This window comes from Cydia amplana, chromosome 5, assembly GCF_948474715.1.
Source record: "Cydia amplana chromosome 5, ilCydAmpl1.1, whole genome shotgun sequence".
NCBI classification, from domain to species: Eukaryota; Metazoa; Arthropoda; class Insecta; order Lepidoptera; family Tortricidae; genus Cydia; species Cydia amplana.
The window spans coordinates 11856973-11882095 of NC_086073.1; the positions used below are offsets into that span (position 1 = coordinate 11856973).

General features: G+C 34.7%; 1 protein-coding gene across 4 annotated transcripts in view; it reads right to left on the bottom strand.

Moving 5' to 3' along the window:
* Positions 1-25123, bottom strand: part of LOC134648070 (sodium/hydrogen exchanger 9B2-like) — an 82586-nt gene that overhangs the window by 46027 nt on the left and 11436 nt on the right. Inside the window, exon 1 of one of the 4 annotated variants that reach the window (XM_063502517.1) lies at positions 3882-4021. The exons of 1 other annotated variant lie outside the window; for it this stretch is intronic. Coding sequence is in view for 1 of the 3 variants with exons in the window: in XM_063502515.1 (XP_063358585.1) it covers positions 17255-17257 (3 nt within the window). In the remaining 2 variants the exon portion in view is untranslated. Of the gene's footprint in view, positions 1-2840; positions 3004-3881; positions 4022-17254; positions 17453-25123 lie in introns of those variants that run through there. 2 more of the 4 variants (XM_063502516.1, XM_063502515.1) reach the window with 2 other exon arrangements.

Genomic DNA, 25123 nt, shown 5'->3' on the forward strand with positions numbered 1-25123 from the left:
ACCATAAAAATGCAGTTGTTATCCCTAATTCCTGGCCTCAATAGAGATGAGATGTCTAATCGATTGTTCTGAGAGCTGACATTGATATTTCATGCAGTCTCTCGATAGGTTGGCGTCTCGACTGAACCAAGGATTGCAAAATAAGGATGCACCCTAGATTAACGAACTGATGACATTTATACAGGCTGTTTGGTTCATTGCTTGCCAAGTTAAAATGGCAGATAGGTTTGGTCCTTAGGTATCTTCTCAGGGCTCTAAACCCAATCGATCTGCCATTTTTATTTGGACTAAGATGAACCAAATACGATCTACTTATAAATAATTCTAAACTCCCCTCTAAGTTCTAACTTGTATATGGTATATTATTCGGTATATTATTATTATTATATATTATACCATACCTATAACTTTAACTATAGAATATAAGAAATTGGAATTTGGTTTTATTCTAAAGCGGATTGATAAGTACCTAAATAAAAAAATGTATTACTTTTTTAATAAATACTTACTTTATAACATTTTAGTCGAGTAGGTATTAAAAATAAGTAAGGTACTCATTTCATTAATATTTTTGAATGTTAAATCATAATTATTGACTAATTACATTAACTACAGTTTTACGCTATGTATTTTATTACGTTGGTTGACTACAATGTAAACATGTGAAGTACCTAAGTACCTATAAATTGTAGTCTCTGAACGTTGTATAGTGAAGTAAAGTAATAAAATTTTAGTTATTGTACAACAGCACTGTAGATAGTAATATACTTGGGAATGTTGTAAACCTATTTTTAACTTGTCCGATCCCGCGACCCGAAAACTAATTTTGTCGTTGTCTCCCAGTATGGCTCACATTTGAGCCGTGGGAGTTGAAATTTTGAATATGAACTTGGCTTACTACCGCTACCCGCACTATATGTGTACGAAATATGTACCTACCTTTGTCAGCAAAAATAAGCATCTCTTTAAAAAGGCAGCTGACCTGAACCAGCGTCCTCGTAGAGACCCTAACAGGCTCGTATTAGATGTTACTCCAAAACTAGCACTCTACAGTAAAAGCTGTCTCAAAATGTATGTTAAGTTTTTTAACAAATTGCCTGATCACCTTAAAGAGTTGAATACCAAAGCACTAAGACCAAGGCTCTATAAATGGCTACATGAAAAAACCTTGTATAATATTAATGAAATTTTAAATTGACGGTTCCTTTAATTAATTAAATTTCTTAGCATACATTTGAATTATGTTGTATATAACTGTCTATTTTGATTAATGTGTTGTATGTCCTAGAGTTTAAGGTGTAAATTTGCATGCTACTATGTAGTTAATCATGTGTTACCTAATAACAATAGCATAAGAACCACTGTACCATGTTTATTGCAAATAAATGAAATCTAAATCTAAATCTATAAATACGTGAACAGCTTTATTTATCACTATTAGGATAGTTAATATTTTTTGTACCCGATAATTCTGCTATATTATACGACTGAAAACCAAAATGATTACGCACATACAACATTCCCAAGAGCAAATAAAATTATGATAGGTACGCATAGGTTCTAAATGTTACGCATTTTAAAATAAAAGCAACGAGTGTACAACATACATTCCGGATTCCTTATGAATGTATCGTTTCAATCAAGTGTGATAAAATAAAAGCCTTCTCGATTTGTAAAACACATGAAGTTTCAGAGGTCTGTGTTGCACTGGACTGTCTCTTAATTCAAAGAGGAGGCCTATAATCCTTTGAGATCTTTGTTTTTGAATAAATATTACTACATTCTCCACAAAAACCTACCACATGTGAGAGACAAAAAAACGTATATGTAATTGTATTAGAACAAATTAAATTATTTTCAGAAAATATTTTAATTTATTTTTATTTATAGAATAGAATAGAATAGAATAAAATTTATTCAGGACGCTTATACAACAACATTTTACAAAAACATGTCACAAAAACGGTTTAAAACGTCACTGAAAAGGTTTCCACTCAGCTTGATGTCAAGGTATCTTATGAATACCTTGACGCTGGTCTTCCGTGGAAACCCTTCCAAAAATCAAGGAAATCTTGAAATCCTTCCAATCTTATTTCAAGTAGACACACTACTATATAAATTATAAACTTTAAATAAATGTCATATACTAAGAAAAAGTGACCAAGGCCTCCAGTGCCCCAGGCTGGAATCGAACCAGCGTCCTCTGCTATCGCGGCAGGTGCCTGTGCCATTCGACCACTGGGTCACAGGCATAGGTCGAATTTTTCCAAGTATATGCACTTCTTACTGAAGGCTTATGGCGCCCCCTGGCCACCTCTAAGGTAGAACAGTATGGTTCGACCTTTCTAACTGGTGATACCGAGTTCACGCCTTGGTCACTTTTTCTTAGTATATGACATTTATTTAAAGTTTGTATGTGTAATTATTTTTTAGTTATATATTTGGTTACTATGTATTTAATTAATGACTACTAATATTTTTACAAGGAACTTACTTGGATTTTACAAACTCATAACATTTTACAATCTGTATATAATCAGATAGTCATATTGTAACAACAGCTGTACATTTTTAGAGTATATAAATACTAAGTAAGTTTATACGATTTCAAAGTATGTAAAAACTTACTAAATAATTAATCATCATTTTTGCGAATTGCGAACTTATTTGTATTTAGTATATTTTAGGCACACAGGCGCATGTATTTAATGCGGATTCTTGTTTTGATTTTATTAATCGTATAAGATACATATTATTATATCATATCATCATAAATATTTACAAATTAATACGATTCATAAATCACCGTGTGTGATTATTATTTGTTGTTTGTTACGCACCTCATTCCATTTGTACCCATTTTTCAAATAGATTAGGTGTAAAATCCTTAATCACTACCCGCCGGTGTTGCGCGAACGCAATAGGTTTCAAAAAGCTGCGCGCGCCGCGGCCACGCGCGGTGTCCAGTTACAGACACAACTGTCTTGCGACTGAATTCGCATCACGCTTTCAGCCATGAAGCCTGAAGGCTTTGACTAAGTCATGACATGCCTTGACCGTCTCAGAAATAAATAATGTTTTATGTGCCTGCATAGTACGTTGTATATACAAGCTCGCTTATTACTTTTCGGTTTCGCTTGATTGATATACATTCTTTATCTAACAACTAATTGACACTACCTACTGATAAGTGTGTTTTACCAAACTTCTAAAACACTTATCAACTTTTTTCTGATATCATTGCTAAAAAAAAGAAATTAACGAATGGGATTTAGAGTAAATTTTACAAAAAATCGCGTTTGACATACCTACATAATTTTATTTCTTATCCCAATTTTCATTCCTGCCCACATTGTTCTGTTAGATATTTTGAGCCTAGAATTTTATTTCATAATCGAAGTTCCAAATTCATAACTGCTAAAATGACTCCGGGGGCTAGGAGAATCAATAAGAAAAGTTTAATTAATATTAGGGCCTGTTTACACATTCATTAGTGCTTAGTGTGAGTTTATATTACATTGGCTACTTGCGTTTATTAGCAAGCAAACTCGCTCTAAATACTACCTAATCAATCAGTAATTAATATGTATGTATGTATGTTAACCGGCCAGTAGAAATAATAATTAAGATATTGTAGCATTTAAAATAAACATCAAATACTTATTAAGCACTGCACGTTTTGGCCATAAACATAAATTGAAAAAAAAAACAATTATGCAATATATTAAAAATAACATAATTATTTTAAACATGTTTTAAGATAACTGGCCAAACTATTTTTAAATGTCACATCCACTATCACTTAATTAATGAATCGGCACCGGAATCGAAATGAATTTATAATTGCCCACCTAAATATATTTTAATAACAATGCATTTACCGAAGTCCGACAATGAATAATTAAACACTCAGATCACCATAAGCTCGGTATAGTCCAAAATCTCAAAGTACTGTGCAACGACATCTTATAAGTTGTTTCTTTTAACGATCGGCATTAAATTGAAAAAGTAAATGTATGAAGCTATTGACAGAAGTGGTTGTTGGGTAGCACTCCAGTAATTTATTTGCTTAAGTGGTCTCATCACAGTCATGTGATCGCTCACGAGGATCCGACCACGAGTCCCATCGGCTGCGTTGTGTTCATGCGCCCGCGCCGTCAATCGGCGCGCCACGCTTATCGCTCCACAACGACATTAATTGGATTGCTCACCCGAAGCTAGTTGTGACGGTTTACTTGTTGTGACACTCCAATTTAAACGTAAAAGGATAATGGCCCCTACAAGTTTCGGAACTCGAATACTTTGTTGTCTCTAAGAACTTATGAATAGAAATGTATGTAGTTAAAACATGTTTTTTAAAATTGTATATGTCGTAGGGAAATGATCAAAACAGAGATTTGAACAAATCTCTAAGGGATATGATCAAATCACGCAGGATGTTAAAATGGCGAATCCATATCATCATTTCCCTAGAAAAATTCAGTCATTTGACCAAATCACTGACTCTGTTTAGTGAAAAGACAAAATCGGCCAATAAACCCGAAACGCTTTTTCATTTCACTAGATTTGTTTAGGAATTTGACAAAATCCCTAACCACGACAGTAAGTTGACGAAACGAACTTAAAAAGTCAACTAGTTTTATCATTTCGCTAAACAGGTTTAGTGAAATGATAAAGTCTCAATTGGAAGATGGTATATGGTGATTTGATTAAATCTCTAAACGGTTTAGTGAAATGACGAAAGCAAGTACAGAATACAACAGTTTACTCTCTACAGTTAAGTTTGATCAAATCTCTGACTAGATTACTTAAGTGAAATGGTAAAATAAAATGTCAATAGTACTGTAGGTATCAAAGTTAATCGAATACAAGAATAGGTTGTAAACTGGAACATAATAATTAATTATTAAGAGGGATTGTCTTTTTAATTATTATAATTATACCATACTTTTTTATTACAATAGACTATGGTAAAGTTACCTTCTGATGGTAAAGTTGCCAGTTTTGACGGTAATGAAAAACGAAGCTACAAGTGCGTAAACGTAATTTTAATTGAGTACTTTCCTCTACTCCAAATTAATTATTTCACACCGTGCACGAAATAAAGCACCAGATAATTATCAGAAAAGCATAGACAGCAGTTATTTTAAACATAATTTCTATTTAATAAATCGGATTGAAATGTAATAAAGTATGTGAGTTGACCGTGACGTCACTATACAGGTTTTCATATAAATTCCATATTAGGAAATCGTTTTGACGGTTCCAAAAAAGTAGCTGATTTGACTAGTAGGAAAGTAGCCAATTATTTGTTAAAACATGTGTAGAGTGGCATCTTGAGTTACACATGACATTATTTTTTTACAGGCACATCTATTGGTTTTGCATTGTACTTTGGACTTTTCACAGGAACACTTCTTGAACCCCTGACCTCCAAATACAGATAACTTAGCTGCAATTTCACGTAGACTGCACTTCGTAGAGGGAACTGCTGCAGTAAATGACGTTGTGGTTGGCTGAAGTGCGTTTCTAGGCAGCCAGTCTTTTATGATGCCGACAGATGTACCGATTTGGTACAGATTATTTTTAATATTTAAAACAATCCCCGGTACATTACTTCCATCTAATGGACCTCTGTCTACCTTAGGGACGTCCACCAACACGCTTGATTTGATTAGCAACTCTTTGAATTTGTGCAGAGAAGTCTCTTTCATTTTTTCAGCCGATATTTTCAAAAATCAGTCTAGTCAGAGATTTCATCAAATCGCTTAACTGTAGAGAGAGAGAAACTGTTGTATTCTGTACTTGTTTTCGTCATTTCACTAAACCGTTCAAAGATTTAATCAAATCACCATATACCATCTTCCAGTTGAGACTTTATCATTTCACTACTCACGGCACGGTTCCATTTTTATCCACTATCACTAAGCCCGTCACTTTCGCACTTACATACTTGTTAGAACGTGACAGGCATGGTGATAAATGATAAAAATGCGACCGTGCTACTAGGGCTGTACGGATATGATGGTCGTTCTTGTCTACGTGACAGCGTGATAAAACGGTGTCCGTCACTTTCTTTCCCACGGTGTTAAACAGTGACAGTTATTTTATCACGTGGATAAAGATGGATAAAGCTATCCATAATAGGCTGGCTGTTTAGCGAAATGATAAAACTGGTTGACTTTTTAAGTTCGTTTCGTCAACTTACTGTCGTGGTTAGGGATTTTGTCAAATTCCTAAACAAATCTAGTGAAATGAAAAAGCGTTTCGCGTTTATTGGCCGATTTTGTCTTTTCACTAAACAGAGTCAGTAATTTGGTCAAATGACTGAATTTTTCTAGGGAAATGATGATATGGATTCGCCATTTTAACATCCTGCGTGATTTGATCCAGGGATGTTGCGGATGCCGATTTTTTGACATCCGCGGATACGGATGCGGATGCAGATTTTTAAAGGCTTACATCCGCGGATGCGGATGCGGATGCGGATGTCAAGATAGTACCATAAAAAACGTCAAATATTACATTTCAGTAATTTTTATTTCAAAAAACCGGCCAAGTGCGAGTCGGACTCGCATTCCAAGGGCTCCGTACAATAAGTCCCACTCACGCTTGACTGCTCATTTCTAATAGGTTTTTTGGTTAATGACTAAATTACCTAGCAGTCTAGCACTTACGTCGATGCTAAGATGTTCCTGTACCGACCTGTTCCACATCCGCATCCGCATTACATCCGCATCGATTTTATGCGGATGCGGATGCGGATGCGGATGTTGAAAATAATGCGGAAGTTCCGCGGTTGCGGATGCGGATGCGGATATTCGCAACATCCCTGATTTGATCATATCCCTTAGAGATTTGTTCAAATCTCTGTTTTGATCATTTCTCTGCGACATATATACCTAACCAATTTTCAGGAATCAACAGCACGAAGAACTAAATTAGTTTTATTTATTTATTTAACAATATATTTACACGGCATTACAGACTATATTAGACTATTTATGTCAGTCGGTGTGGACATATCTGTCTTAACCAAAAATTTCAAAACCCACGCGATGACTTTTGTTGAATCCGTAGGCAAGCTGATTACCTACCTACCTATCTATTCCTTAATATTTAAAAGGGGAGAAAAATATAACAATGTTTTCAAGCTAAATAAACAAAAGAACATGAACTCTGCTATTGTAACCTGATGGCGGCATATTGTTTTTAATTACAATATTTAGCCGCCAATGGAAGAATATATGGATCACTTTACATAAAATTACCTCAACCGTACATTTAGTTAATGGTTCAACGAGAATGCTAACCATTATTTACTTATGAGTACTATTTGTGTCTTCTTTGTTGTTAAATATGTACATGCTTTTACTGACTATGCAACAGTAGCTTTATTATTTATTACAAAAAAACACATTAAACACTTGAATGTATTTGCTTGACTTACCAATCTAGCCATCGAGTAACTACACCTACAGTGGAATCGTAGATTTTACAAGTCGGGGAAAGTCTAAATAACATTTTAGTGCAATTTAACACAGTTACTAACTTTTGTCTAGTTTGATATTGCAATCATTTATTTATTCCACTGGCTATTTTCTTTAATAAAAACCTCAAAAAACTGACTGCCTTTGCTTAAGTAGATAAATAAAGTTTCACCAAATGTGAAAAGGCAATAAGTACGCCAATAGCTTAATGTTTTATAAATTTAATTGATATTGTGTTTCTTTAAGGACAACTTTATTTACCTTCTTAACCGAAATGTACATACAAAGTACCTATTTTTAACTATACATATGTATAATATAGATATATTATTTTTAACTGGGTCCGGTGTGACTTTTATTATAAGATGAAGTTTTTTAATTAGATTTACCAGCACTAATGTTGATGACATTTGTCACATAATGTAAAATGGCTAAATTCTGAGAATGGACGTTAATTTTGTTAGGGTTACGTACCCAAAGGGCAAAAAACGGGACCCTATTACTAAGACTTCGCTGTCCGTCCGTTCGTCCGTCTGTCACCAGGCTGTATCTCATGAACCGCGATAGCTAGACAGTTGAAATTTTAAGGGGGGCTCCCATACAACAAACACGATTTTTTTGCTCTATTTTTTGTTGATGGTGCGGAACCCTCCGTGCGCGAGTCCGACTCGCACTTGGCCGGTTTTTTTAGGTTAACTACCACTGGGGGGACATGGGAGGCTGAGGCTGAGCTTGCATTACATAAAACTTTATTTACGTTATTTTTATACAAATTATACATGGTGAAAAGTATTACAGCTCTTATCGATGAAGCCTTTTGACTTTTGATATCGAGGCAAACATGCTCTAAGCAGGAAAAAACTGCCTTAACATATCCAAATTACACGTTTAGATTAATAGTTAGGTATGAAAAAAAAGAAAACTACTAGAAGCACAAGTACCTACAAGTCCTACAACACTGCAAAACTATAAGTACCTAACCAACCAATGACTTGACTAGGGCAGTGACTAGCACTGTGATGTCTACTCTACACGTAGTGATGAATAATTTATTTTATATTAAGTATTTGTTGTTATAGTGGCATAGAAAAATACAACCAGTGAAAAAAAATCTTCCATTCTATCAATGAGGATGAGCCGGTCTGGGAAGGAAATGATCATTAAGAAATAACTAGGAAGCATTAACTTCCTTAGCGGCTGTTTTATCCCTATAATTAGAAAAATTACAATTATCCATGTGATCCTTATTAAAACTACAAATTATCGGATTACGTTACCGGTCAAGTTGAGCCGGACTCACTCACGGAATCCGAAACTAGACACTTTACACAACTGCCTAAGCTACGAATGCATGCATGTTTAACTGCCCGATTCGAACTTTGAGATACGTCAATTAATCTTGAAACGATATGGATTAGATGTGTCAGTGTCGTGACATTTTTGTTTGAAGAAACGTCATATTTGACACTGACATATCTAATCCATATCGCTTCTAGATCTATTAATTGACGTATCTTAAAGTTTGAATTGTTGTGTAATGCTTAATATAATTATAAAAAAACTATCATACATTTGTTATAACGCCATTTGATATATTATTATACGTTATAATGTAATTTTTATTATACGTATCCTTTGTTTTATTGTGATTTCATCTAAACTGTCATTGATATAATGCCTATTGTAATATAATTTTTAATTAGTATAAATACATGTTTTATAATGACATTTGTTATAATATATATTTTTGTATAACATAATGCTTCATACAATTTTATCAAATATAAACACATTTTTTGTCATATTTCATTTAAGTGGTATCCAGACGAGAAAATTTTTCGCCAATCTGATGAAATTCTCCGATCGAATCAGCAGGCGGACACATAAATGCCAATTTTCATAGTAATTATCTATGGAATGCAAATTGGCCAATTATTTTCCTGATCAAATCGACTGATTTGATCAGTCCCGTCTGGACACCACTTTAATGATAACGTAAAGTTTTACAAACTTTTTAAGTCTTTATTATAGGGAGGTCGCAGTTCTAACCTAACCTAACCAATTTTTTCACGGTTTTCAATTTTGCGAGAGCCGCACTTCAAACTTATGACCAAAACCATTTTTTTGCTAGGTATTTTATTCTACGGAGGGTCAAAGTTCTAACCTAACCTAACACTCCTTTTGCTAATTAGTTATTCGTTTATGCGGAGTCGCAGTTCTAACCTAACCTAACCCATTTATATCATGCAACTATCATGCCACACAAATAATTATGTGATATCACTTGTTATAACAAATAATATGCTTTAGAGTATGTAATAATTATGGCAATGTATATTAGACGAAGTGTAAATATACCTTATGACCATTATACCAATAATAACATGATGTATATTGTTACTTAGGTATTGCGGTAGTATGCCATTTATTACGTTATTCAAAATAACGATATATCAAACTATAATATCTGAAAATTAATTATAAAATATGTAATGCACCCTTTGAATTGGGCCGTATAGCTCTATTATCTCAGCTCAGCTACTGCTTCAGAGCCCAGGGGCCGATACTCACGATCACCAGTCATACTTATTCATAGGGACTATTGTAATTTATAATTTTGGGATAACAATTAAAATAATTCTCCTTATTCCCAGATTGCAGTTTGGATAGATGAAATTCTGTCGGAGTCTGATCGGAATGCAGGCCAAGGTTAGTGTTGACTTTATTATATTTATACATTTGTTAGTGTACTTGTAAATATCAGTATTTTTCAGATTCGTATTTGACGTAACTTTCAGGGGCAATTCAAGCAAATATATACATATATCTATAGTATGATGCCCAAACATAGCGGTATTATTTTATTTATTATTCAAAAAGAGTCGTCAAACAATGGACAAGGTTGCTTACTCCCGCCGGAAAACTTCTTGAATTCATTAACGACGAACTTGCTTCTAAACCCAAGTTCGACTTGAATTGGAATTGGATACTGAATGACTGTAGGATAAAACTGGATAAACTAAAAAGTAATTTTTTCTGACTTGAAATAAATACCGGTATATACTGTAGCAAATTAATAAGTAAGATTCAGGAACACCTTGTATCCACATACATAATAATGACGATTGACTTTTAACGATTTTAGAAAAAGTACAGTCGGCGACAAATTTGAATTTAAAAAAACTTTTTAACGGTCTAATTGCCGCGACCCGTACAAAATGTAGGAAAAGAGTCGTGGCAAATATTATACGCAACCGCAATATATATTCTCAAAAATTACCCTTAGTATGAAAATAAGTTGAATTTCTCACATGCTCTTTTTTACGCCAATCAGTCCTCCTCTAGTGGAGAAATTATGAATGAATTCATTGTTAAATTCGCCATGCACTTGTACGGCTGATGGCACATATTACCTAATTAGTGTACCTATGCCTTATAATCCGGCTGTTTATGTTGTTTTGAATACGCATTCTTTTGACAGAAGGGACGTACAAAGAATATATCCTATAATAATTGATTTGCTGGCATAGCCACGCTTGCACAATAAAATATGAAACAGTGTTATTTGTCTCCTACTCATTCGCCGTTAGGTCTCATTAGTAATACTTTTAGGTACTAATTGTTTTATAAATACTTTCAAACATGATATTAACATTATTAACACCTAAGCATTAATTGATGTCATTATTAGTCGTGTGTTATGAACAACGTACTAATGTAGTAACATTTAATCGTTCAGCAGGGCGTTAATATCTCCCAGCCGTGGCCGTCAATAAACAATAGCGCATATTTGTGGGAGTAAATAAGCTTTAAAACCGAAAGGGTGTATGTCTTATGCAAGTCGTTTTGACATTCGACCAATTGATCCCAGGTATTGATGCGCTGGAGACATCATAAAGTCATTCGTGCGCCCAGCCTCTAACTGCGTCGTCACGACATTTTTATGTCAACATTGTCTGTGGATACAAGGTGTTACTGGATCGTACCTACTTAAAAATGTTCTATAGTATATACCTATACACCAGTATGTATTTTTAAGTCAGAAAAATTATACTAAATGCTTTAGAATCATAATATTATCTAAGGTGAAGAAACCTTAAGTGCATTAATTTATTTTTTATTCAGTATTTTATATTTGCTTCAAAGTTAAACATACCATGGAAACCATAAAAATATTCACTTCACATTCTCACCTAAAAGAACATGTGCAAATTTTATTGTGCTTTATCTCGTATTAAATAGACATCTATTAGATATCTTTTAGACATCACCAAGATACGATAACGATATGTTTAAGATCTAACCTATCAAATTTGACATTTCCGCGATTCTGGAGATAATCTTAAACAATTTCCACAATTTCCACGATTCGTTTTAAACAGACGACCTTGGGAGTCCGTTTAATTGAATCCGACGTTCTAATTTTCACAGATAAAAGTAAAAACATTAAAAAGATTTGCTTGCCGCCTTTAAAAAAAAGAAGTGTATTTTTCTGCTGAAAATACGCCAACGTATTTGAGATACCTACCTGAATAGTCGCGGTACCAACATTATAATAATAAGTGCTGATCATCTGTTTGGCTGTTTAATGGACCTATGCCTTCATTTGATATGGCCATTTAAAGTTTTAAAAAGTTTGGAACTCGTTAAATAATGGAATTTGTATGCAACATTGCAGTCCCGAAATCGAGACTGGAATGTTTTTAACTTTTTAATTTTTTGAATGACCATAAACTACGCACTTCGCGACCTATTTTTTAACCGGCAACGTCGACTTTGCCGTCCATTTTTGAGAAAATAGTTATTTGTACAACAAGAGATCAAAGTTTAATATTTCTTCGAGTGCTTATTTTGAGTCCCGTGCAAGCGAAAGATTCTATACTATACGTATTTAGAATCTTGAGCGTAGTAAGGGACTCAAAAGCGCACGAGATGTAAATAACTTTGATCTCGTGTAGTTCACAAAACTTTTCACCTCAGCAGTGAGAACATATTAGAGAACCCGAAAAATGTATTCCTTCTTCATCACTTACCTCTATTCACTCATGTTTTCTAAGATATACCAACAATTAAGTTTTCACCTCAGCAGCTCGAACAAGGGTACTTTGCTACTTAAAAACTCACTGTTTTTAAGTAGCAAAGTACCCTTGTTCGAGCTGCTGAGGTGAAAAGAATATTCTTGTTCAGCTTTAGGGAGGTATCTATATAGGGGCCGTAGCTTCAGAGTGTAAATATAACGGCTGTTAGTTAGATTATACGGTGTACCAGGTACGGTATCTAGACACACCCGGTCCACGCTAAACAGTAACCTGTGGACCAAAAACTGTAACAGTAAGTATATGTTACTTGTTAAATATGTTACTCGTACGTACTAGGGCTCGCGGTCGTGTCCGTGTTTCGTGTACACGTGTTCGGTACCCGTTTCCGAACTACACGTACACGGTTTTCTGACCCGTTCTACACGTGTAGTCGGGTACCCGTGTAATTAAGATCCGTGTATCCGTGTACCCGTGTACACGGTGAACGGAACATAAATACACGCGGGCCTAACCCGTCTTGGCGTGTAGCGGAGATTGAAGTAATGTATAGAGCTTTAAATAAAACAAAGATTCAGTATCAGGAGCTCCGACTGGAATCGAATCCGATCAGTTTTATCGGATTTTCAATGTTATTGATATGTATTATACTAATTTAATTAATTTTGTATTGCCTTTGTCATCATTTAAGATATGGGGATATTCATAAATTACGTCATTTCAAATTGGGGGGGGGGGGGGTCTGGACATCGGATGATGTAGAAGGAAACGGGGTCATTCGAAGCATGATTTTAGGGGGAGGGGGGTCAAAAAACGTCAAAAATCGATGACGTAATTTATGAACAGCCCCTATACAAAATAACTCGTTATTCAAGTAATAATTAGGTAGCTACACAAAAAACATGTACTTAAGGTTTAGTTCTTTATCGTCGTAGACGTAGAATAACATGCATAGATAAAATAAAGACCATACCGCACGTGATGAGATACTTTATAAATCTTAGGCACAGATATTATTCATTTCTTGCTGTCTTTGTCATTAGCAAAATGCTCTTTAGTGCCGCGTTGCAACAAAACAATGAGATAATTCTACCTGAATGATTAGTTTTTGTATTTTTTGCAGACATGTTAAGCTTGTTACAAAGAGATAACACCAAAAGCACCAATTCATATTGTAAAAACAACACGGTATATTGAATGAAACACCTGCACTTTGTTTATTGCATACCATATGGCCATTTTAAATACTTAATCCCTTTTTGTGATGAACTGTATGTATGAATTCTTGTACATTTTCTTCACGCTATTCAACATTTAGATAAAACAACACAGTGATAAATATTATCAGCACGATTGTAAATACACTGGAGCGGCGGCGAAATGATCGATCACGCTAATCGATGTAAGAGGGCTTTTAGGTTACCTAGTACCTACTTATGTTTGTAAAAAGGTCAGAGATGCGTGCTTATTGCCTTGTCTATCTTACGGTGCACAAACATGGTTCTTCACAAAGGACATAATAAAAACAAAAATACGTTCATATCAGCGAGCTATTGAACGAAGTAACCTAGGCATTAAGCTCAGTGATAGATGTAATAGCGAAAACATTCGCGAGAAAACTAAATTAATAGACGCAGGACAACACGCTCTACAGCTGAAATGGACATGGGCGAGACACGTAGCTCGCATCACAGACAGAAGAGGGACAAAACGGGTAACTGAATGGGCGGGCCCTATCGGGAAAAAAAGAGGCAAAGGGAGACCCAAAGACCGCTGGATTGACGAAATCCAAAGAATTGCTGGTAGAGACTGGAAGCTTAAAGCACAAGACAGAATAAAAAGGAAACAAATGGAGGAGGCCTTTACCCAAAGCGGGGCCATGTAAAGGAAAAACCGGCCAAGTGCGAGTCGGACTCGCGCACGGAGGGTTCCGCACCATCAACAAAAAATAGAGCAAAACAAGCAAAAAAACGGTCACCCATCCAAGTAATGACCCCGCCCGACGTTGCTTAACTTCGGTCAAAAATCACGTTTGTTGTATGGGAGCCCCACTTAAATCTTTATTTTATTCTGTTTTTAGTATTTGTTGTTATAGCGGCAACAGAAATACATCATCTGTGAAAATTTCAACTGTCTAGCTATCACGGTTCGTGAGATACAGACGGACGGAGGGACGGACGGACGGACGGACGGACGGACGGACAGACGGACGGACGGACGGACGGACAGACGGACGGACGGACGGACAGCGGAGTCTTAGTAATAGGGTCCCGTTTTTACCCTTTGGGTACGGAACCCTAAAAACGACTAAATGTAAATTTGCATGGAAATCAATGGCTATATTATTAGTATTATTATACTTATGTCTCGGGTCTTGATAGTATTATTATACTGGTTTGTTCAAGCATCAGAATTGCCCACCCTCGCGCTACAAAGGAAAATAATGGCATATCCGTTCGTGGTAGTTTCAGTAAGCATAACTAGCTACTTTTGTATTAGATTATCATTTAGGTTTACTTTCATTATCAAAAAACTACAATGAAGAAAACGAGCTATCAATCAAATCAACGGATACTAAGATACCTATTGTTAATTTTAATATTATTTAGAGTAAAGCTAAAAATATGAATTATTGAAACAAAGTGTACTTACCTACCTATTAGACATTACCAATCAATCCGGTAAAACTGCAAAGTAATCGAATTTTCCAATTCAATCGTATGTCTTCAAGCACGAATCTCCCCAACACGAGAGTGAAGGGTCGAACCCGCGGGTAAATAAGATCCGTGTACACGGGTACCCGTGTACACGGGTACACGAAATACACGGGTACACGGGTAAACGTTTCCGAATCCGGGCGGGTTCGTGTAGTTCGGGTTCTTAATACCGCCGGGCTTAAGAACACGGGTACCCGTGTCAGCGTGTAACACGTGTATCGGGAGCTCTAGTACGTACACTTTTGAAGCAGTTGGTTTTGACTAAGCGAATTTATCTATTTTTATTTCATTTCATTTATTTAACATTAAAAGTCATGTGCATTACAGAAGATGTTAGTAGAATGTAGTCAGTACATGACACCCGGGTAGGGCGCATAATGTTAGTACTTATGAGGTACCCAATTTCCTACTTATATATATATGTATTTTATTCTAGTGAGTATACCAATTACAATGCATGCATATCTAATTTAACTTAACACTTAAAATAATGTTCGAGAAATTAAATTCTGTATTAAATGTCATTTTCGGTTACCAAGGTTATTAATATTATACAAACACATATCTAGGTTTATTTTTAAATGTCAAAGTTAATAAGTACCTACTAATGGTTAATGCTTTGTGTCAATACGCAACTGGATCAAGGATTTAATGTCATTTTGTACTAAAATTATTTACATTATAAGGTCACAAAAGATGAAAGGGATCATATTGTTGATAGGTTATGTTGCCTTACGAATTAAATTCTAGCAAAGTATCATCATTTAGAAACTCGTTTATTGTGTAGTACGACTTTTCGATAAGTAGCTCTTTTAGTTTCCGTTTAAATAATTTATCGTCGGGCTCTTGTTTTAACTGTTCGGGTAGTTTGTTTACTATGGTGACGCATCGACAGTATGGACCATTTTTATACATAGCGAGTCTTGAAATTGGCAGGAGAAGTTGATTTTATTACGTCGGTTCGAGGTTACTTTTTGCAATGGGATCTACGCGAATCTATCGATTAATTTACTATACTTAAATATCGTATCGGTATAGAGTTAACATGAACGCCTCACTACAGGCAAATCAATGGGTAAGAAATGTATTAATCTGTGTACGAGTAGCACAGTATCACGTGTCTTGAGGATTCTTGTTGGTTCTTCATATATCATAAGTTTCATAACTTTCACAATTGGAGCGCTTCGAAGCTTTGATTATTTTTCGAGGGTTACCAATGTGAGCATGACTAACTGTTACTACTTCATTAAAGTGACCGAGTTTATTAAACATTTTGTTTATACAAGTTTATGCTTCCGATGGTTTCTTACATCAAAATACAGCAGTATTTTTTAGTTATTCGGTTTGACTTGTAACCGCAATTACGGTAATAAAGAATTCGAAAAGCTGTAACAATAACCTTATTTAAATAATAGCTGCCATTTTAGACTTAAATATTCTTTATTGTGTGGTTCTAATAATTTTATTAAAATCTATAGTTTTTATATTAGTCTTTGCCAGATTAGTTAACTGAAAAGCTGGTAGAAGAATAAGCAGGACAACTATGTCACAGTAATTAGTAAAAAATACGTCGAATGTCGAATAACAATGTCTGCAGAAAGATACAAACTTTGTCCTTATATGTATATGTAAAATAACGCGTTTTATTTAGGTAAGTTACAGACAATAAAATAAAATAAATGCGAAAAAATATTCTGTGAAAAAACAAATCTAATGCCTTTTTCAAGTAAAATAGATCTGCATTGTTTACCAGATTAAAAAAAAGAGTAAGCTATATACCTACTATGTACGCAAATACGATTACATATACGTGTCAAACGCTAGGATAATGATAATGTCAGTTTAACTATACATAATAAGCTTTACGATTAAACTACATCACACTCAATGTTATATGGATAGCATTTTAAATGTAACTGAAGTACCTACGCATGTTACATAAATGTGCCGAACATAGAAAACACTTACAGAAAATGTATACAACCGCCAAAGTAAACAAAACAAAACTGACCATTATGCAAGCACGTCGTTTTCTTCCTTAGTCACTGTCACTAGTAGAACTGTGGCCACTCTAAGTGGCTTTCTTTATCGTGCGTGTGCTACTGTTGTTATATTGATAATAACTATGATATTAAAAGGATAGTGCGCTGCACTGGCCGGCTCTACGTCCCTGCGTAAGTGGCTCCTACTCAACGTCACGCGTAGCCCGGCGACTATGTATGACAATGTCAATTAGAATACAACATCTCAGAACTGTAAATTATCGTATGAGTACTTCCAATCAATACCGCAAACATGTGATTAACACATTGCCGAACTCACCCAAGTTATAGCACTCGCAACAGTTTCTGACAATTTACCAGCATCTGACGTAAATAATATAAAATAACTAATAAGTTTTCTAGCACATTTTAAATACAGTGGGCTGGTAAAACTTGACAAATTTTAAACATGTATTTTTGACCGCATTTAGAGACTAAAATGTCATAAGTACAAAGTTTTCTGAAATCGGTCTTGTTTTAGAGATAATGACAGTTCTTGTATTAACTTTTGCGTCTGTAATAAATGTAATAACTTAGTGAAAACGCCTTTTTGGCTACGACGCTAACACTGTGACTTGCTTTAGACATACCTACTGACAGACATTCAAGTTTTAAAGGAAACTCGCAATTTTTATCTGGTAAAAAAAAAGACTTTAGGTACATAGGTACTGATTCGTAGTATTGTTTTTTCGCCCATAACGTGTAGTGCACAGAAAACGCAAAAAAAAGTATATGCATAATCCATAAGTATTAAGCGGTAAGCCGGAATTAATGTTTTTATGCCTAGATAATTGAGCAACAGAGGTCGAACAATTAATTCAAATTAAATAACATGACATAGAATCACATGATAGCAATAAGTGAGCAATGCCACTAATGCCTACGATTCCGCTAATACGAGTAATGCCTATTTGTTTTATAGAACTGTGACGTCAAAGAAATAAACGCAAAAATTGAGGATTGTGACGCAATGGAACGTAATGATTATTATAGATACGATGTAATGTGCACGCGTAAACTGTCTGGTAGGGCGGATTAATTCCAAATTCTATGTACGGTAATGACTGTTAAAATATATTAGGATCAAATCAATTAGGAGTAGGTAAAATAACCTACTCCTAATAAAACGATAATAGATTATTTTTATTAGCTTATATAGCCGGGTGATTGCTGATTGTCAATTAAGTCATTTTATTTCTTTAAAGGTAATTTTAAAAAGCCTATAACATAAAATGAGGCGTGAAATGTGGCAAAAAAGAATATCTAATCTAATAGCATAACCATAAGTATTAGCAAAATGAAAAATGGAAACCGTAATAGTACATTACGATACAAGTGCGAATTACATTTTCGCAATTGTACATATAACGTTTTACAGTACATATGGCCCTTTAAATTTTCGACATACGCACGTATTGTGGTAATTACCGCACAAGGGCGGTAAAGTAGCACTATATGTACAGTAATAGTACATTACCTACCTATGGAGGTGAATTCGTGAATGCTCCAGATCGCAGGTGTTTATAATATGCGATCTGGGGCTTTACGAATTACCGCCTGTGGTTTGTCTAAAGTTTTACGTCTTGCCTTGGCCAGGAATTGAGCTACGCGAGGAGAAAATCCCTATATATTACGCCTAGGGTGATGTAAAAAATATTACATCGCAGTAAGCGCGATTTTTTCATAACGCAGCATAAGCAGGAAATTTGACAAAAACACATTTTGCAGAGGGTTATTGGTCGTCCGTGATATCGTGGCATGTAACAAAAATGCATCATGTTATGGACTATCGTTAAAACAAGTAGAATTGTCCTTCAGTACGCAAGTCCTGTTTATCTACTTATGATGCGTGAGGCGTTATAATTTTTCCTCTCTAATTAATATTCCTGTACCGTGCTGATGTCACAGTCGCAGTGACGTTTTCAAGGTGATTAGAAATGTTAATACTTACGGATAATATTTTACAGTATAATATCAATAATCATAAAATTTAATATTCGAATTAGTATTTTTTATTGTATAAGTAAATCATTGATAAGCATTGTCAATTAAGTTGTTTAGATTTCGATATCGTATTTGTTATCGGTTGAACTTTTTTAAGAACATAGAAAAGTATAAGCGATATAGGGGGTTTTGTATTCAACACATTAATAGTAGTGAACTCTGCGTTGGCAGAAGATTTTCATCCACTTGAATCCTGATTTTTTGACTTTGCTTGATAGAAAAAAAACACGAACATAGGTCTAAAACGCACTTTAAAAATTTGCAATAATTTAGGCACAAACGCGTATACCTATTATGAAGTTTGCTTTTAAAATGCACAATTTTATTTTTGAGGTAACTCAGCAATTACAATTTCTTGTTAAAATTTAAAACAAATTAAAATCAAAAACATGATATCCGCGGTCCAGAGCACGCACATCCATCCATCTCGCTCACGCTTATGCTCGGTTAGAGGGAGAGAAGAATGCGAACCTACAACAGGGCCTTAAAATAACCCAATATGTAGACATGGTTATGGCAGTAAAGAGCCCTTTAAAAAATGGGTCACATACTTAGCATATATATTCGTGGAACTTAGTACCAGTATATAACATCTCTAGTAACAAACTATGCTAATAGACAGAATAACAAAAAAAAAAAACAACGGGTTGCACTCAGGGAGTGCCGGCAGAAGTGAAAACTCAATGACTAGTGCAAAATGCACTATGTATACAGTAGAATCCGCTTATAATGATATCGAAGGGAACTGACAAACACGTCATACTAACCGGATGTCATGTAAAGCATAGTTGTACAACTTCTTATTTTTGTTAAGTTTTCCAAATTAATTCAAATTCCTTTGTGAGAGATGAGTTTTATGAAACTTGTAACAAATATCAACTTGTCACTGAGAATCAAAACTAAAATACCTTACACGCCACGAACGCACCAAACGTCCTCGCAGCAGGGAAAGATGTGGTGACGGCCACCAAAACCAGCGAAGGTGTCAGTATAACCGGACATAATTTCATGGAAATAGGGTTTTTAGGTCATAGTAAGTGGTTTGTCACTATAAGCGAAGTTATCTTATCCGAATTTGTCACAGAGTTTTATATGAAAATCAAACTTCGCACAGTAATTACGTCATAGTAAGCGGTTGGTCAGTATAAGCGGAGTCATAATAAACGGATTCTACTGTAATTGAGGTTCACGCCATCTAGTGTTAACGTTAATTACTTGAAATGCAGCATAGCATGATGTGCTTGAGTTAGTACTCGAGTTATATTAATACCAGCTAGAGCGAAACTCACTAGATGGCATTTAAATCAATAAAGAAAAACTCAATGACATTAGGTACATGTAACAGTTTTTCATGTAATGTCATTGAGTTTTTCTTTATTGATTTAAATGCCATCTAAATGAGTGGCCATCTAAATCTTACGGTCACGTGATCGTCTTACGTTGTCTCGAGTTTAACATTTTTTCCCCGCCTCAAAAAGTGCACAGCGCCGCCAAAGAAGTTTTCACTGCAAAAATATCCGCACCCATTTGTATTGGTGATAAAATATATAGTAGCGGAATAATTCATTTAATTTAAAAATGCACAAACCGTTGTAATAAAACTGATGTTTCTCTAACTAATGTCACTTGCGTTATTTTAGTGTTTGTACTTGTTGATAAATTGATTGACCCAAGTCTTTGAGTATATAGCCTAAGGAGATGTGATAACGTAAACTCTTCGAACAAATTTTTTCACCACTTTTAGCGGGGGGCAAGGTAAACACCTACAGCACACCACCAAAAGATAAGTAACTCAACAGACACAGATTTTGCTGTTGCGACAAACGCACACTACAATAAAATTCAACACATCAAAAATTACACGCACACAGACAGAGTTTTCACATAACTATGCAGCATACATACGAACATAATAGTGATGGGTCACATCTGAAGAATGAGTCAAATCAGTTTGATGAATGAACTGAATTGTCTTATACTATTTATTATAAAATTGTAAAAGTGAAAATTCTGTACATTGAAGATATTAGGTAGCCAATAAAATGATTGTTTGTATGTATGGTTGTCTGTATTTATGTGTCTTTGTGTCTTAGCCCGCACGCACAGCTAAACTGTGGAATGAACTGTCGCCCGCGGGTTTTCCGGGTTTATAGAAAACTAGCTTTTTCCCGCGGCTTCGCACGCGCAGGAGAGTTATTTTAAATTTTGGACCCCCATTTCACCCCTTTAGGGGATGAATTTTGAAAAATCCTTTCTTAGTGGACCCCTAGACCTTATAAGGAACCTACTTGCCAAATTTGGACTTTCTAGTCCCAGCGGTTTGGGCTGGGCGTTGATTTAAGTCAGTCAGTCAGGTCTTTCACGTTTATATATATAGATTTGAATTTCGCGCCTTTTTTTTACTGACATTATTTGCTTGATCAGCTATATTAAATAAACTGCAGTGATTGAATGAATGAATGATTCATTCAATCATTCAAATGTTTAGTCGCTTTTTTGACTTTGTCACATCCCTTAAGACCGATTCGTCCCTGTACCACTGTATTCATGTTTACATTTTTCTGTCGTTTATGTATCGCAACGGTTTTTTCTTTAAATGGAGATTGTACTTCAATATACATTTAATAGTTAGTATAAATACTTATTTATGATAGGAAACGCAATCTTGCTGCGAATTTGAGCTATCAGATCACCTTTTACACGATAATACTGAACAAGTCACCATTTTTTAAGAGAAACGTCTCGATACACGGAACGATGCAAAATGGCGGTGAAGCGACTTCAAGTAGTTTTATATAACGTGTTTGAACAGTTGACCAATGTACTTTGCCGGAGGGGGTCGCCCGTGTATCACATCTCCTTAGGCTATATACTCAAAGACCCAAGTGGGTACTTTTCTATTCATCTACTTAAGTAGGTATTTGTTTCTCAAATATATCTTGTGAGATTCTAGTGATAAATGCGGAGGTCATCAAAACCCTTGAAGAGGGAAGTGCCCTTGATCAAACTTAAGAGGATACTGTCACATGATAGATAGGTAGTTATATCTCGTGTCCAGTCCATATCGGTAAGAACAATGCTTACGAGACAAAAGATCTCAAGAATCAGCTCTTATCTGTGTTTCTTATCCGAATAAAGTGTCTTATAGTATAGAAAAAAGAAAATAAGTTGCTGTTTGTAATTACAACGTAGATTAGATTTTCACTCATTTCGTCATGGTCACTTCGTTGTAAATAGGTAGTTTGAATATCATAAAAACTCGCGAAGTGAATAACTACTTTGATATTCACAATAAAATCAAAACCTATATGTAGGTACGGGTAAAATAGTAAATTTTTAAATAGAAATTTGGGTAGGTAATTCAATATCTTTAGAATTTATGGTAATATTGAAAATCGGGGTCAGACTGAACAGAGTCCATTTTCGAAAATATAGAACGAAATAAAGTAAAAACAATACACTCCTTTTTGGGGCAGTACGGCAGTAGTGTAAAAAATAGGCCTTACGTCTTAACAAAAAAAAAATATAAAAATCGGATCAATAAACTTTTTGAAGATGGAAATCTCACCGCGACACAAGTGTAAGTGAGGTATACGTTCACTTATATAACTTTGGTACCTACCTACCCTGTTGTCGGCTTAACCGATACGAGAAATGTAGGACATAGTAGTGTAGAGGCAAACAGTGTAGAGTTGTCAAGTGAGAATCAACAAATATTATTAATTCTATTAGAATTTGACATATAAACATTTAGCTAAAAAATATTGTAAATTAAATACAATTTATGAAAGGATAATATTTTTTCTGTCCTGCTGCATTCATTGTGGCAAGAACTTTTAAATCATCGATCAATCAAAATGTTTTTGGCTATTTTGGAGACCATTCCAATTTTTTTAATTAAGTAACAATACAATACAATACCTAAGTACAATAAAAATCCTCTATATTGAACAATCTCAACAAAACATAAACACAATGATTACCATGGCAATTTTTTCCAAATTTTGTAAATAATAACCAACGTTAAGATAATTTTTGGCGTAGCAGTAAAGGATCAGGTAGCCCGAATCAAAATCAGAAACCTTACTTAGAAGTTTCTTCATCATAATAATGAAGTAATTATAAACGTTAGCTTAATCGATAGAAGTATTTAATCAATGTTAATGAATAAAATGAAGGTTAATACTTTTATTCGATTTTTCCTGTTCTAAAATACCAATAGGGACTGAGAGTAAAATCTAATAAAGTCGCCATTAAATTCTGTAGTTATGAATAAAAAAAAGAAATAATTTGGTCACCCAGAGAAACATAACGCTATGCCACTTTCCATAGAGCAGTGTGTGTCAATAGTCATTTACCTAAGCGTAAGTGTGACGTGCTGTCCTACAGCCATATTCGAACTTTAAGATACGTCAAATACTAGATATTGAAACGATATGGGTTGGATATGTCAGTGTCAAACAAGTGTCAATAGTGACGTTTCTTCAAACAAACACGTCACTTTTGACACTGACATATCTTGGTGATGTCTAATAGATATCTATTTAAAAATCGGAATCGGGCCCCTATAAGATTTATTGCAGGTAGGTAAATCGCTCGTTAAAGGGGCCCACTGATTAACAGTCCGCCGGTCGATATCGGCATGTCAGTTAGAACAAAAATTTGACAGTTCCGAACAACTGACAGGCCGATACCGTCCGGCGGACTGTTAATCAGTGGGCCCCTTAAGAGGACAGTGGCCAGGTCTCCAGACACACGTTACACGTACGTAGTCCCCAATATTCTCCTTGATATTGACATTCAGGAAAACATTTTACACAGTTGAATATACCTTACCTTACCTTCGCTTGACTTTTTAGATTTTTTGATTATTACTCTCTTTATTTCTCTTCGAACTTAATAATTATTATAATTGTTAAAGCGAAAAACAAATTCCATACAAATTTTATAATTTTCATAACTTTAATAATAATTTTAAAATAATAATAGAATCAAGCGAAGGGGCATGGTTGTGGTACTTGTGGTTAATATACATCATTTTTTTTTAACTGTACTCGATATAATAAATAGTATTTAAGGTTCCGTACGTAGTCAACTAGGAACCCTCGTAGTTTTGCTATGTCCATCTGTCTATCAGCGTGTGTGTCGGTTTGTCAGATGCATATTATGCTCACAATAAGCTACAACGACATAATAATGAAAGTCACAATTATTTATAAAACATAAGCAAAGGCCCATTCGGCTACGATTGAAAACAGAGCAGAGTACAAAAATTTTACATAAACAGGTATTAAATTGCTAAAATGAATTAAAGAAAGCAAAGACCCATTCGGCTACGATTGAAAATAGAGTACCTACAAACATTTTACATAAACAGGTATTAAATTGCTAAAATGAATTAAAGAAAGCAAATGCCCATTCGGCTACGATTGAAAACAGAGTACAAACATTTTACATAAACAGGTATTAAATTGCTAAAATGAATTAAAGAAAGCAAAGGTCCATTCGGCTACGGTTGAAAACAGAGTACAAACATTTTACATATACAGGTATTAAATTGCTAAAATGAATTAAAGAAAATGATATTAAAAGGTTAAAAAGGTAAATACTATTATGAATAAAAAATTAAAGAAAAGGTGTTATTATTTTTGCAGTACATATTCTTACAGACCCGACAGTTCGTATACAAAAAATAAATAATAGCGACTAGTAACCTCAGTAATGAATTAATTAAAAATAAATGTATAATAATAAACCTTCAGATTACATTTACGAGTAGCTATTACTGCCTTGTAAAGAATGCATATGATATCCAAAACAACCGAAATTTGACT